This window comes from Carettochelys insculpta, chromosome 2, assembly GCF_033958435.1.
Source record: "Carettochelys insculpta isolate YL-2023 chromosome 2, ASM3395843v1, whole genome shotgun sequence".
Classification (NCBI taxonomy): Eukaryota; Metazoa; Chordata; order Testudines; family Carettochelyidae; genus Carettochelys; species Carettochelys insculpta.
The window spans coordinates 75,176,385-75,192,053 of record NC_134138.1 but is presented as its reverse complement, the minus strand read 5'-3'; the positions used below and the strand labels follow the sequence as shown (position 1 = coordinate 75,192,053).

At 41.3% G+C, this 15,669-nt stretch overlaps 1 protein-coding gene across 1 annotated transcript in view; it reads left to right on the top strand.

Moving 5' to 3' along the window:
• RP1 (RP1 axonemal microtubule associated) overlaps positions 1–15,669 on the top strand; it is a 318,221-nt gene that overhangs the window by 41,476 nt on the left and 261,076 nt on the right. The window contains exons 6-13 of the mRNA XM_074985790.1: positions 247–398; positions 1,022–1,100; positions 4,078–4,153; positions 5,728–5,804; positions 5,908–5,939; positions 6,090–6,219; positions 11,199–11,299; positions 15,278–15,451. Of these exons, the coding sequence (XP_074841891.1) occupies positions 247–398; positions 1,022–1,100; positions 4,078–4,153; positions 5,728–5,804; positions 5,908–5,939; positions 6,090–6,219; positions 11,199–11,299; positions 15,278–15,451 (821 nt within the window). The remainder of the gene's footprint in view (positions 1–246; positions 399–1,021; positions 1,101–4,077; positions 4,154–5,727; positions 5,805–5,907; positions 5,940–6,089; positions 6,220–11,198; positions 11,300–15,277; positions 15,452–15,669) is intronic.

Sequence of the window (15,669 nt, the reverse complement as noted above, 5' to 3'; positions counted from 1 at the left end):
CTCATCTTCAATTTGCATCCACTGTGAATACCAACTTGGGATAAACAACCTGCCACAAAACCAAAACAAATTTGTGTAGCATTTTACTTAGTATTAAATGGATTTTTTTATTAAGTGAAAAGTACATGATAGCTGATCCTTGATCCTGATGTACTTGTACTGTGTAGTCACTCTGCTTTACAACTGGATAGTTCTATAACTATAGGAGTGATTGCAATGTAAAAACTTGTCTCATTTTACCGTCAGTGACTGCATATGAGGTGCGTGTGATAACAGGAGAGCTGTGGAATGCCGGAACGGAAGCTGATGTCTATATTTGCATCCACGGAGAAGAAGGTGATACAGGCTCCAGACAGCTACTTAGGTCTAAGAATCCTAGGAAATTTTTAAAAGGACAAGTGAGTTACAGAAGCAAATCTATTTGTCTGTCCCTTCTAGCTCTTTACCCTGTGAGATCTGAGGCTTTTACAGGCCAAGGTGGGAGTTACACTATCAGAGATCATGAATAGACTGCAAAGTTAATAGAAAATTTGCACGACTAAACCAAAATTATTTTTTAAACATTTGCATTGACATTTTGGAGAAAATTTTAATCCATAATTATTGAGTAGGTAGAGGGCATCCTGTTCTTTTAAACTCTTAATTATTTAAATAATATATATGGAGAGAAGTAATAACCAATAAAATACATATTTTACATAATCTGTTATTAAATTAGATTACAATTTTCAATTGTTTTGTTAACTAAGTTAACTATGGGCTACTTTCTGCTCTCCTAGGAATTGCATTCATTGGAACCGAACACATGCAAAGTGGTCAGGGTTAGCTCTTTAATTATAATAGTTGTTCCTGGAAACCAGCCTTGCTTGCCAGCTTTGATACTATTTCATCGAGCATATCAGGATGCTTGTACTTCATAGAACAGTTTCACATTTTTTTATACAGTAGGTTTTATGCACCTCCTTCGATTGGGAGTTCCTCTTTTAGAGATCTAATTGAACTCTTCTTGCCTGGTTTGCAGACTGACGTCTTTCAACTTGAAGCTGTGCACCTTGGAAAATTGTACAAGATTGTTATAGGACACAATGGACTTGGATCAGGTCAGAGGTTGCTACATATAGTCACTGAATACTGACCACAGATTTCTGTGAATTTAGAGTAGGTATTTGTGAAATATTCATATGAAATACTGTGACTGAAGTATTTGAGGAGATGCGGGAAAGGAAAAGAGTTCCAAGAATATCTGTCATTAAAACGAGATCACATTTTGGTCCCATCGCAAATTCCCAATAATCTTCCTTAACCTTCTATTATAATCCAAATCACTGTATTAAAGGTTACTTTTATAAAGTACTGAACTTTATAGTTCTGTCATTCCCTTTTAAAAATTGCATTTGTTTGGCTCTTCTGCATTTTGAATATTTCATTGTTTGAATATTTCATTGTTCAGTCTATGCTCTGTGTGCCTCCCAGAGGTGGACTAGCCTCATTATTATTTATATTTATTAGCCTCATTATTATTTACATTGCAGCAATGCCTAAAAGTCTCAACCAAGGATTTGAGATGCATTGTGCTAGGCATTGTACACACAGTTAATGGACATATGGATTATGAACTAAATTGCCTTTGATCACAAGACTTGGATTTATTTGACCCTGAATATCAACACTAGCAGGCAGTCTGGGCCAGAATGTCACATATATGTGTGTCAATTTACTCTGCCTTGATATTTTAGACGGAGGCAGAACTACAGTTAAATTTCCCTCCTGTCTTCCCTCTTCCCTTCCCTCCAATGTTTACAAGGCATCACTCATTGCTGGTCATCCAACATTAATCCACTTGTCAAGATCATCCAGACTCCTCTCCATATGGAAGGGCATGTGCACACACACAGAGGTGTTTGTCTGTTGGCCTTGCACAGAAGTCTCTGGCTTGGAACTCAGCAAGTAGAGATCATGGCAATCTTTTGGGTGAGGAAGGGTGAAGCAGGTTAGATGAGATGTCTCGTTCCACAGTACTATTCCCAATTTGGGTGGCAGATTTTCAGAGGGAAATCAAGTGAAGTCATAACTGGGAGCTGTAATAGTTTGCTCTGGATCCCTTTGGTGGCTTTTGCTAAGCTGCTGAGAAAGAACCCAATTAATGGTTCAATAGTTATTATTGAATGAGGCTGTCAACTGCAAGTAAGACCAGCAAAGAGTAGCCTCCCAGCAATTCCTTTTCCAAAGGATAAATCCTTAAGAACCACAAAGTTAGTAGGGAAAATGGCTCAAGAAAAAAATCTGTAGGGGAAAAAATCCTTGCATTTGAATCCTCCAGACAACTTCCCATGGGTTTTTCAGTGACTGTCTTTATTATGCAACCCGTCATAAGAGACTATGCCATTATTATTATTATTGTTCTTCTTCTTATTATTATTATTATTAATAATCTATAATTATTAATCTAGTATTACAGTGACGCTTAGAAACCCCAGACTAAATCAGGGCCCTATTGCGTTAAGCTCAGCAGAAAGTCATAGTGAGATATTGCCTGCTCTGGAGACCTTGCAATCTAAGTAGACAGTCTGGACAAATGAGTGGGAGACAAAGGAAATGTCTTCAGTCTTGCAGTCCTTGTCCATTTTATTGGAAGAGCACTTCCTTTCACCAACAGATGTTTTAAATTAATCATTTGGATGATTACTCATGGCAGGGTTGACTGTATCTGAAAATCTCCATTTTTGTATAAACTCCACTCTCTTTAACTCGTCCATTGTGGTAGCATCTCTCAGGAGACGTCCACTGTTCTCAGAAATTTCTGCACATTATAACACGCGTTTCTGTGACAGAGATGTAAGTGATGGAAGAGCAGTGTGCCAAGATCAGTAGCATCAACCAATCAATTTTCTTCACTGTGCTTTGAACCAGTCAATGCAGTTCCTTAATGTTGCTGGCAGAATGAGCCTCTCAGATTGGTTAATGATTGAACTATCAGCTTCCTGGACTTCTGAAATAGTTTATGAAACTCCAGTCTCTCACCATACATACTCCTCAAGTGAATATTCCACCAACCATTTAAATGCCAGGCACTTTCATGGAATGGATAATATCTTTTCTGGCAATGATAATTAATGTTTTAAAAATTGTATCCAAACTATGGATATGTTCAGCTTTATTCATAATTTGACCAAAATACCAAAGAATTAAAAGACTCTAATGTGACCCTTTTAGATTTTCAGAGGCCTGGTATGCAAGGACCTAGGATATTGATTGGTCGAGGGGAAGTGGGCCTGGGTGTAAGTAGTGGTTGGGCAAACATGCTGTTACAGTTTTGGTAAGGGCCACAGGGCAAGGAGTCTAGTAGAACAGGTGGGAGCAATCTCCTCCTTAATAGCAGGAGAAGGCCTTCCTGCTGACCCAAGCATGAACAGATGAAAAGAAGCCAACTGAAGGATAAGCTGGCTAAAGACCTACAGGGGCAGTTACAACCCCAGCTCCAAGCAAGAGAGCTGCCTGGTGGACTCCTGTCATGAAAGAGTGACTGTTTGACCCACCTCCAGTAACGGAACTGGGGAGACAGGGTAGCAGGGGTGCTACTGAACAGGAGCAAAAAACCCCATGCCTGGACTGTTTTATGTATATGGAGAACATAAGAATTTGAGTGATAAAAATGGTGCATTACACTGGGTTGAAAGAATTAATAAACCAGACTCCACAGGAAGGGAATATATGCACTTTAAGTGACTCTGGTCTGAGTAATTGATGGCAAGAGTCAAAGTGGGAGCTCTGAAAACAATTAACCCATGACCAGGATCTACCATGATTACCTGGTGATCAGCGTTGTGCAAAGAGTGATATATAACTGTGCTCATGTTATATCCATTTGTGTTTAAAGTTATTGGGTCTGAGTCTGATCTGACTTCAACTGGTTTGAAATTGATGGAGCTCTGTAAATTCAGTGGAGTTACCCTGGATTTAAATGGGAGTAGTTTAAATCAAAATCTGGCCAAATATATTGATGTGTATGTGCGTATGCATGCACACACAGAGTAAGTTTTCATTTTAGGATGTTCTTTGCTTTTAATTAATTCTTAGGAAATGGATGGTTTCTGGAGAAGATTGTAATCAATGATCCTGTCACAGACCTGGATTATTCCTTTCTGTGTCACAGGTTGGTGGTGATTTCAAATGGGTTTTGTTGTAACAATAGTTGTTTATGATGTGTCCATTTAAGGTTAATCAGTAAGGTGCTTGTCCCCAGATAATTGAACTGAGATGACCCAACTCCATACTCCTACCAAACAGCAATACAAGGGTAACATCATCTGATCACTTCACACGTGGGATACATTTAACCATGGACTGAGCATTGAAAAGTTCTGTATTAGGTGTCACCACTACATGCCTGCTAAAACCTTCAGAAGCTGCTGGCTGGCACATTCCCCTCCTCTGACACTTTGGATCTCACATCAGCTACTCCACTTCTCAGTATATCCAAGGCAATACGTTGTGGTTGAGTTAGTTACTATCTCTAAGGGAAATTCTGCACCATTGGCTAGATCAGTGGAAGCTTTGGCATTTACTTGAGTGGACTCAGGACCAGGCTTTAGGTTCTCATGATATGGCCATCATTGATATATATCAGAGCAGCTGATCCCTTACCTGTCCGCCAGTGACTGAGCAGCAGCAGAACTGAAAATAATCTCAGTTTCCTTGCTGCGTCACTTCTGGCCTCTTCTGCTCCGAATCTGCTACTCCCTTGCTCATTCATAAATGTAACTATTCTCAATTAATTCATATATGTCTTATGGAAAGCAAAGATAAAAATCAGAACAAATATTAGGAACTGGTGAAGTCCAGTCACATATGAATCCAGTTACAACTTGCCAATGGCACCAGCACTGTGTCCCTCTTTCATTTCTACCAGTGAGTAAATAAGTGCCCAAGACAGCTTTGAGTGATTGATGTGCATCCTGGAATTGATTTATGTGTGCATGTAGGCTTTCTGCCCATCTGATAGAGCACCCCATCACTGCGGGACCTAATTTTGATTCAGCACTGTAACTAAGATGAACTGCTAGAGAGGGAGCTCAAAATACAATGCTACTTTCATAAATAATTCAGGGACCATTCAAATCTGCTTGGCACCAAAAAATCCTGTGTGTAGTTGTAGGGCTTGATACACCTCTCACTGACATCCCTTTGACATTGGTTCAACTCCTTTGATTTTAATTGAGTTAGTTCTACTTCATGTAGTGCAAGTGAGAATAGAATAAAACTTTTTTTAACTTTTAATGGCACTGTTCATACCTGTAGTGGTTGGGGATGAGGAGGATGGTGTTGTCTGCAAGAAATTTACTTAGTGAGAAATGGTTTTTAGGAGTCTGTACAGCCTCGCTACCTGCAGTAACGTTTTCAGGGCAGAGAGTGTGACCAATGGATCTGCTATTATTGATCTCTAACTTTGGATTAGTAGTTGAGATCCCCACATAGTCAGGCAGGCTTGGGCCTTTAAGGCCCAGATCAAGAAAAGCACATAAGCATGTACATAACTTTAAAGTAGTCCCTCAAAAGTCAATGGAATCTCCCATCTGCTTAAAGTTCAGTAAATGCTTACATGCTTTGCTGGTCCAGGGCCTTGGTGCAGAAGATATTAAAATGCAATATTTAAATATTGTTTCAGAAATATCGCTGAATTTGAGATCACAACTACAGAATTGTAATGGGCTCTGTTTATCTTCAAAGGTGGCTAGATCAAGGGGAAGAAGATGGTAAAATTGTAAGAGACTTAAATGTTGTTGATACCACCACTTTCGCCACAAGTAAGCATAAAACAATGCAGATGAGAGTCCATAGTCACTGCAATTGTGCAAAGAATGACCAGGCTGCTATGTAAACTGAGCATATTCTCTCTTATCTCTGCAGGGCAAGAGCTGGAACTCAAGAGAGAAGAAAATGTAAAGACTTCTTCCATTTTAAAAATTGATTTGGTAGTATATAAAGTCCGTTGTAGGGAAAATCAGCTCAATAGTTTCTGTGTCTGTGAACTTTTCTTGCTGTATCTTCTCACAAAGCTCTTTTCTTCCTTCTTTTAAAAATATAACTAGTGGGCTGCTGAAGGATGGAAGTTTCAGAAAGGCAACACTCTTCAGTTCTACAGCAAGCTCACCCGTGGTTTCATACGCCTCAGTCCAGATGGCACAGTTGATGCACTTGGTGACAAGAAGGACAAATATGGTAAAATATTTGTCAGGTGGGGATGTGTGGGTGAACAGCATGAGGAGAGAGGGCATAATCAAATTGATGTGGGTTTCATGTATAAGATTCAAAATTAATTCTAACAGGAGCAGAAGATGGCAACCATTAATTTTCTTACTCTTGAAATCATTTAGCCCTATTAGTGATATAACCAATATGGTTTTGTTGTAAAATAACATCTCACAGTGGCTTATGAAATAGAATGTGGTTTTCATGTGCCTGCTTAGTGATTCAGAATGCAAACCTCCATGGTAAGGATGGTAAAACCCTTTCAACAACCGGGGCAGACACCGTCCCAGTCACCAGCTCCAAATGCATCCTGCTCTCTGCTATCATCACCTCCGTCTTATCTCACTGAATGTCAACCAAATCACTTCCATTCAAGTCCCAACTCTGTCTGGCAAGATGGAGAAAATACTGTATCACAAGCATTTTCATCTGTGTTATGGCAATGTAACCCAAAGGGTCCTAAATGGCCTGACCTATGTTCTAAATAGAAGGGCTTACAGACCAGAACCTTGAAGCACATACAACAAATTCACAACAGTTGCTATCTGTGGGGTTTCTCTGAGAAACTAGAGCAGAAAAAGCCCCATATGAATAGGACTGTCCACAAGTAGATCAATTAAAATTGATAGGCTTGGAATATGGGTTTCACTTTATTTTTGTTAGCCTGGCTGCTTTTGCTTTCTATGACTCAAAATGTTGAATTAGTCAAATCTAAGCATTAAATTTCAGAGCATTCCAAAGCCAAAAAAGCTGTTACCCATCATGAGGGCGTCCTGGAAATCCCACAAGGAGTTTCATTTCATGATTGCAAACTGAACGAGTGGGTAAGCTCCCAAACCAAACCTCCTTACAGGAGCCAGCTCTCCTAGTTTGCACTCAGGCAATAAGCAAATCTTTCTATTTTAAGACTATGGCTTTGACTGATGGATTATGTTTGATTCAATTCCACATGACACCATAGAGTTCATAATTGCTTTGCATGCAGAATTCAAATTTACACTACTGTCTGCTTCACTGCAACTGCTACATCTGTATATACTTTCCATTGTGTTTATACAGGTTGCACCTCCTAAAAGTGACACTCTTTGGTCCAGCAATATCCCTCGTTTGACCAGAGAGATGGGCAGGAGGGCAAGCTTGCGCCCATGTCATCATGCAGCCCTGAAATCCCCCTAGGGGCAGCTGCATGGGGCTAAAGTTGATAACCCCCTTGCAGCCTGGTGGAGCCAGGGCCAGGACTGTAACCAGTGTCCCCCTGCAGCTACGCAGGGCTGGGGCTAATGTTCCCCAGCATCCCCCATGGGGGGACAGCACTGGGGAAGCATCTCAGCAGCAGGGTCAGAGGGTGGTGGCTTGGGGGCCTATGCAGGATACCTCCCCTGGTCTGGCAAATTTTCTTGCTCAGGACCAATCGAGTCCCAACCATGTCAGGTCAGGGAGGTGCAATCTGTATGTGGACTTCTGTATAGAAATTTTTAAACTTATAAACAATTAAATTTGTAGCACATTCTGTATGTTTAATTCTACACTGTGGAAGTGCAATCATTATGCACGTTTGTTCTCATTTTCAGTGAGTTGTGTGCTCAGCCTGTGTGTGACTGTGCAGAGACCACAAATATGCACACAGCCGTTGAAAATGGCCATGTAAATCGAGCATCCATCTAGCACAATTGTGATGTGAAATGAAGGCCCACACCTACATACTCTTTTTGTCATGAAGAACATGTCTCTAACCCTCAAACTTTGCCTTGAACATTTGCATGCCTTGAACACTTGCACATTGACGGAGACCAAAAACTACAAGATCTCTACCAAATATTCATAAACCTGAATTACCCACCAGGGAAGTAATTACAAAAACAAATTGACAGGGTCCCATGAATACCCAGAAACCCGCTACTTCAAGATAAGCCCCAAAAAAACAACAGAACACCACTGGTAATTACCTACAGCCCCCAACTCAAACCACTGCAATGCATCATTAAAGACCTACAACCCATCCTTAATTAGGATGCCACACTCCAGAAGGCCCTAGGTGACAGGCCTGTTCTCTCCTACAGACAAACCCCCCAACTTTATGAGTATTCTCACCAGCAACCACACGCTATGCCACAATAATACCAGTCCTGGAACTTTTCCTTGCAATAAGCCCCATTGCCAGCTTTGTCCACATATCTATTCTGGAGATACCATCACTGGACCTAACCAGGTTATTCTCAGAATCATGGGCACATTCTCATGTTCCTCAATTAACATCATATATGCCATCATGTGCCAACAATGCCCACATACTTTGTATATAGGACAAATGGTAAACATGCTTTGACAAAGAATGAATGGACACAAAACAGACATCAAAAATCTCTTAACTCACAAGCCTGTCAGCCAGCACTTTAATGGAGTGGGCCATTCTGTTAAAGACCTGAAATCTGTGTTGTACTGAAAAGGAATTTTAAGAATCACCTACAAAGAGAGAGTGCTAAGCTCTCTTTTATATTCAAATTTGACACATTAAGACATGGTTTGAACTGGGACGCCAATTACCTGGCCCATCATAAGGACTCTTTTACATTTTATCTGACTCTTGACTTCCCCCTCTCCTACCTCTCTCTCTTCTGATTTCCCCACCTTGATTACAATTTTTCTGATTTGTCAACCTTGATAATTATATTTGGTTCTCTGAGCCTTAAATATTGAGTCTGTTCTGGTATGGCTAGGGTCTGAAAAAGTGGGTCTGTCCCACAAAAGCTCACCACCTAATAAATTATTTTGTTAGTCTTTAAAGTTCTACTGGACAGCTTTATGGTTTTGATAGACTATGGACTAACACGGCTATCTCTGTTTCTGTTACTGGGTAGTGAGACTAGCTCTGTGCAACAGGAGCTCATGTGACATTTGTTACATAATTTCTGATGTTGGGGAACTGTTCCTTGCACTCACTTCATAGTAAGTAACTTTAGTGGAAGCTGCTTGGGCTGAAAGTTTCCTGCCTTTCAAATGTTAGTGGGACCAAATGGAAAAATTCATGAATTAACTTGAGACCATCTCCTCAACTCATGTAAATCAAGATAGCATCAATGTTTTTAATGGAGTAATGGCAATTTACATCGGTTGAGGATTTGGCTGAGAGATTGTTAATTTTCTAGGATAATTTATAACTAAGTGGAAGCAAGTGAGCTTTGGTTTGATTCTGGCATGTAGGAGGAGCATGGCCAACATGCAAGATGTTCTCAGGTATGAGATAATTACCATGAATTTAGTTGATCTAGCAATAAAAAGCAATAGTTTTAACAGATGAATATATCTTTGTTTTACTGAAATATATATGTTTTTTAGTTACTGAGCAGCAGGTTGCAAGAGATCTATTTTGTGATTAAACTGAACAAAATTACAAAACAAAAAAAAACAGTCCTGTTGCACTTTAAAGACTAACAAAATAATGTATTATGTGATGAGCTTCCATGGGGCAGACCCACTTCTTCAGATCTGGGAATTAGTCAGTAGATAAAATCTCTGGCCCAGATTCTGCCACTCTGGCTATGTCTACACTAGCCCAAAACTTCAAAATGGCCATGCAAATGGCCATTTCAAAGTTTACTAATGAAGCACTGAGATACATATTCAGTGCCTCATTAGAATGCTGGCAGCCACAGCACTTTGAAATTGATGTGGCTCGCCGCTGCGTGGCTAATCCAGATGGGGCTCTTTTTCAAAAGGACCCCACCAACTTTGAAATCCCCTTATTCCTATCTGTTGTTAGGAATAAGAGGATTTCAAAGTTGGCGGGGTCCTTTCGAAAAGGAGCCCCGTCTGGATGAGCCGCACAACAGCGAGCCGCATCAATTTTGAAGTGCTGCGGCCACCTGCACTCTAATGAGGCTCTAAATATGTATTTCAGCGCTTCATTAGTAAACTTTGAAATGGCCATTTGCATGGCCATTTTGAAGTTTTGGGCTAGTGTAGACACGGCCTCTGAGTAGTAACTTGCACAGCCAGTGGGCCCATCAGAGTGATAGAAAAGACCTATGGCAGAGAAGTGACACACAGTGGAATCACATCAAAGATGAGTTTCACTTGATCAGTGTGTTTATTACGAGGTGCAGAAAAGCCAGAATATGGGTGAGACGCTCTCCCTTAGCCTTTGATGAGAAATAACAGGGAGCTACCTCTATTGGGAAGGCTATTATTGTAAGCATAATAAACAAATACCTGTCACTGCTAATGCAATCAGCACTTCATTGCCTAACCATTGTCAAGGACTTTGGAGGCATCTTGGAAGAGGTGAATCGAAAGATGGAAAATCCAGAGCCATGCTACAAAGTTTGTTTCGCCAAATAATAAATAAAACTCTATTTCTTTCAGCAGAATGCTGTCTCCCCACCTATTTTAGGATTTTATATTGCTGCTAACCTTCACTGTGGTAGCTGTGTGTTTTCCACATAAAATCAATTAGTCTTAGGAAGGCCTCTAGTACACTTCAAGGAGTCCCTGGCAGTGTTCCCGGCAAGATAAGCACTTGGCAGCTGCCCAGAAGAGATTCTGGTGCTACCCAACTAATTAACAGAGTACCCACAGCCAAAATGTATTCCGTAACTGAATAGAAAAAAAAAAATTAGAGGGAACACTGGTTCCTGGCTCCCTTTTTGGGGTAAAAGGATGGAGTAATAATTTTGTTTGGATTGGTTATAAATAATAAATTTACTCTTACCGAGAGATGGTGGCTGTTTGCTGATAGCTCTCAGGCAGCAAGTAGTGACTTTGTGAGATTCCCCAAATGAATGGAGAGAAGATCTGTGGGTCAGAGTCCAAATTTTGCCCTAATTACTAAATTGTTTAATTCAGCCTCTTCCCTCCACCTTAATGTCATTGCAAGATCAGAAGTCAACTGCTCTATTGGATTGTTTGATAACATCAGTGGTTTTCCTGTTTCTCTTCCCCAAACTCTTTAGGTCTTTTTGATGTGACTACCAAAAGACACACACGTGTATTTAAGAGTCATCTGATGCCACACCTTGCTCTTGCTCTTGACAATGGCAGTGTCACTGGAATGGTACGAAATTGCCTTATTACTTCTAATTGTTTCATGATTTTTATCATTTTTATATAATTCAGATTTTGTTCTCTGTTCTGGTAAGTCCTCAGCTCTCCCAAACAGAGCTGAGGTCAAGCTACAAACCACAATCTGAAGTATGAACTTGCCAAAGACCAGAAAAATGTGAATTCTGCGTAGGGGCCCATCTCCTCTTTTTTAGTCTTTCCTCCTGTGTCTCACTTAATATTTTAATGGCTCATTGAGAAGGACCTTGATTTGTGCAGCATGGAATGTGAGCTGTGTTTCATTGTTTATACTAGCAATCAAATATTGACAACATATCTGGAATGCCCTGACATCTCTCCTTTGATAATTATCGGTGCCAAGGGCTAATTGTAAATATCCATCTATTTCCCTGTCACTCTTTGTAATTAACCTGCCTTTCAAGGGCTTTTTGCAAGTTAATGTTCCAAGCCTAGCTTAAACAAGGAGAAGTCCTGTGGCACCTTATAGACTAAAAAATATTTTGGAGCATAAGCTTTCATGGCTTCATCAGATGCAGGCTACGCTCCCACCCCCACCATCAGATGCATCTGAAGAAGCGGGTCTTTGCCCACTAAAGCTTATGCTCCAAAAAATCTGTTAGTCTAAAAGGTGTCACAGGACTTCTCACTGTTTTTGTGGTTACAGACTAACACGGCTACCCCTCTGATACAAGCCTAGCTTGATCCCCTGCTTACTCATCCTCTCCTCAAACGTAGATTGTTGTCAACCGTAATAAATTAGCACTGTTTTTACTTGGACATTTTCCTTGGACCATTTTTAGCTTCTTGAAAAGTCAAGCATGCAAAATCTTATATGTCCTACTAGATGGTAGTCAAAGAAACTGGAACCCATTTAGTGACCTTGAGGTTTCTTCCACAGCCCTGGTCAATTCAACTGGCATATCATTGGCCAGAAGATATAGTATAGGTGACATCAGAACTTGCAGGTTTGGAAATGGGAAAGTGAGAAACGATGCCCCAGGCATTGCAAAGCTTTTGTGATCTACGTCAGAGAGATTTTTTGGAGCTATGAAAGACAGAGGCTTCTCTATCCCATCTCTTGTGAAGCCCAGGAATCCTCTAGAAGAGAGTCTCTCCATCTCCCTCTACAAACTCTTGAGATCTTCAAGAAATAGACTTTTTTATTATCCTGCTCTTAAGCTCCCTCCCTTGTCTCATTTCTTCACTAGTCGACTTTCTGTACTGCACCAGTGGCACTGGAACTATTTTTGCATGGACATGGTAAGCTCCCCTGTGCCCTTTAGACCAGTTGAGATTGAGCTGCCAGTTGTCCCAGACTACACTGACTGGACTCCACTGCTTCAAATGGCATCCAGTCCATCTAGTCTGCGAGAGGCGGGAACCCTCACTACCCCAAGCTGAGGCCACAGCTGAGGCAGTTGCAGAGTCCTGGGCTGTCATGGCCAACGGATGGCAGAACAGCAGCAGGGACAGTCAGTGGCTGGACCCCAGAGGGCCAGCAGAGCCTGTGACACAGCCAACAAGACTTGCCGCAGGACCTGTGTGACCCAGAGGAGCCAGCGGGACTAGTGGCAGGGCCTGTGGGACCCTGGGGGCCAGTGGATCCCACAGTAGGTCTGACGGGACCCCAGGGGAGCCAGTGCAGTCCATGGCAGGGATGGTGGGACCCCACAGGGGCTGCCCAGAGGCCAGGACCTGGGGCTGGAGGTGCTGACAGTGCAGCCAGCCCCCAGATGGGGAGAAGCCAAGTGCAAACCTGGGAATGCTGCAACACTCATGCACTCCTACTTCTCACATCTCTGCACTGCACAGGAGAAGTCGTCTCTCACCTCCTGTAGAGATACTGAGCTCAACAGGAAAGAGATTTCCTCCCTGAATCCAAGCCCCACTTTGCTCTGCCACAACACTCACAATATGTGATTAGGCAAATGGAGTTGTGGGAGGTGGTTCTTTTAGGTAGGACTGACTTTTACTGAGAAAGGAACCAACAGAGCGCTGGTTTCCCTTATTTGAGGAGCATGTGATCTAGTGGTCAGAGCAGGCCATCAAGTATATTGGCTTTAGCAGGGAGAAGAGTTTACTTAGTATCTTGTGGCATTGAGCACCTGTTTGGGGATTGCTACAAGCCACAGACAAGCCATGTAAACTCTGCCTTTCCCTGTTCCACACAGCAATGAACTGTTCTCTCTCGTTCTCACCATCATTACAAATAGGAGCCTGACAGAAAGGATTCCAGTCTTCTCTTTCCACCTCTGTCACTGACTTTCTTTCTGATCTTCAGCAAGCCACTTAGAGTCATAGAATACTAGAGCTGGAAGGGACCTCAAAAGGTCATTGAGTCCAGCCCCTTGCCCTCATAGCAGGACTAAGTACTGTCTAGACCATTCCTGATAGACATTTATCTAACCTGTTCTTAAATATCTCCAGAGGTGGAGATTCCACAACCTCCCTTGGCAATTTATTCCACTGTTTGACCACCCTGACAGTTAGGAATTTTTTCCTAATGTCTAACCTAAACCTCCCTTGCTGCAGTTTAAGCCCATTGCTTCTTATTCTATCCTCAGAGGCCAAGAAGAACAAGGTTTCTCCCTCCTCCTCATAGCACTCGTTTAGATACCTGAAAACTGCTATCACGTCCCCCTTCAGTGTTCTCTTTTCCAAACTCAGCAAGCCTATGTAATGCCTCTACTTCCATTTACCCACTCCAAACTGCATATAGTAATAATACACATCTCCATAAGGAAGTTGTGAGGCATAATTAATTGATGATTAAACTACCTTGGATCCTGGGAAGAATGGTGCTGTGCAACTGTAAAACAGTACTGTAATACAGGAAACTATTTTTTTTTTAGGTTTGAGATTTAATCAAAGGTCCCGCAGTTCTCTAGTTTAACAGACTCATCTAAATTCCCCCAGATGATTTCTGTTATTCCCCTAAACTTCAGTGAGAGCTGGTTGAAATGATTTGAATGAAGATGATTTTTTTTCATGAAAAAATGGCCTTTCTTGGAACCAAAAGTTTTCACAAATTGTCACCTCTTTAAAATGTTTTCTCAAAAGGCTTATCACCTTTTTTATCTTATTTGTTATTTTAAAAGTGATCAAAACTATTACTAAAATGGCTGTTGACATTTTCCACTTTTCTGAGCCCAAGCTTTAAGTAAAAGAGAGAGAACTTAATGTGTAAGATTAAAAATCTTTATGATTTTTTTTGAAAAAGCAAGAGTCCACTGTGAACCATGTGAAATGAAAACTGCATTGAAATCTTGCAACTTTTCATTTTTGCACAACTCAATTATAAATCCAATCCAATAGATATTTGTATGTATAGTGTCTTTCTTACAAAATAACTAGGAAATAATTCACAGCCACTTACAGGCTGAACAGGTAAATACAAATAATGAGCCTTATTCAGCTATCTGGTTGCAGCCCTGTGGGTGGCTACCTTTCCTAGATGTTTATCTAGGGTGAGCAATATAAACCATGTGCGTGCACAGTGGTGCTGCCAATGAAGGGTGCTCAAGAAATATGCTAAGTGTGTTTCCTGGAAGCCTTGGTCAAGTACCCTCTGTTTTGAGTTTGGAGGTTGCACCAGGTGACTCCAGACCTCCACGGTTAAGGAGGCCGTATATCTTAGCTGTTATATTTCCTCTCACTGCAGAAGTTCTGTCTGTAGGGGTGCCTGGCCTGAAGTCTTCTAGCAGAACCCAGGAAACAAATATGAGATATTTAACATAATTATGAATAGATAACAGTCTTGTCTTATTTCATGGTTGTGTGCCCTGTTCCAGGCCTCTTAATTTTAGAATTTCAATCTCAAAACCAAATTTGAGAATGACCCGATGACATTGGCATGTTAGGCTGACCTGCATCACTAATAATAATATGTTGTTGGAACTAGGAGGAATTAAAAGAGGTGCAGAAATAGAGCCCTGTGGCTTGACTTCTCCTCCTGCTTTTCCTGTGGCAGAACAGTGAAGAGACTCTCTGTGAGCTACAAGTTCATGTTCAGCTAAATCGCTGTGCAATTCTGGAGTCAGCCCGGAACCCAGGCCATGTGATTACATTCAGTCCTCAAGGCAAAGTAGTCAATGATGCAATAGGTTATGCAGGACTCTCAAAAGAATTTGTTGTGCATGTGAAGGTAAGGTTGGGGGCATGAGATGAAGGGAAGTAAATTGTACAAATAGTTTATTCTTGTAAAGTCCACTGTACGTGAACACATCCCTGCAAACTGAAAGCTGAAAGCGTGATCTCCTCCCACTAGGTGGAGCTAAAGACTGTGACTACAGCTTAATAGGCAGACCTCATGATGAGGAAGTCACAGATAGTCAAAATAAGCCTTTCAAAACCGGGGAGCTG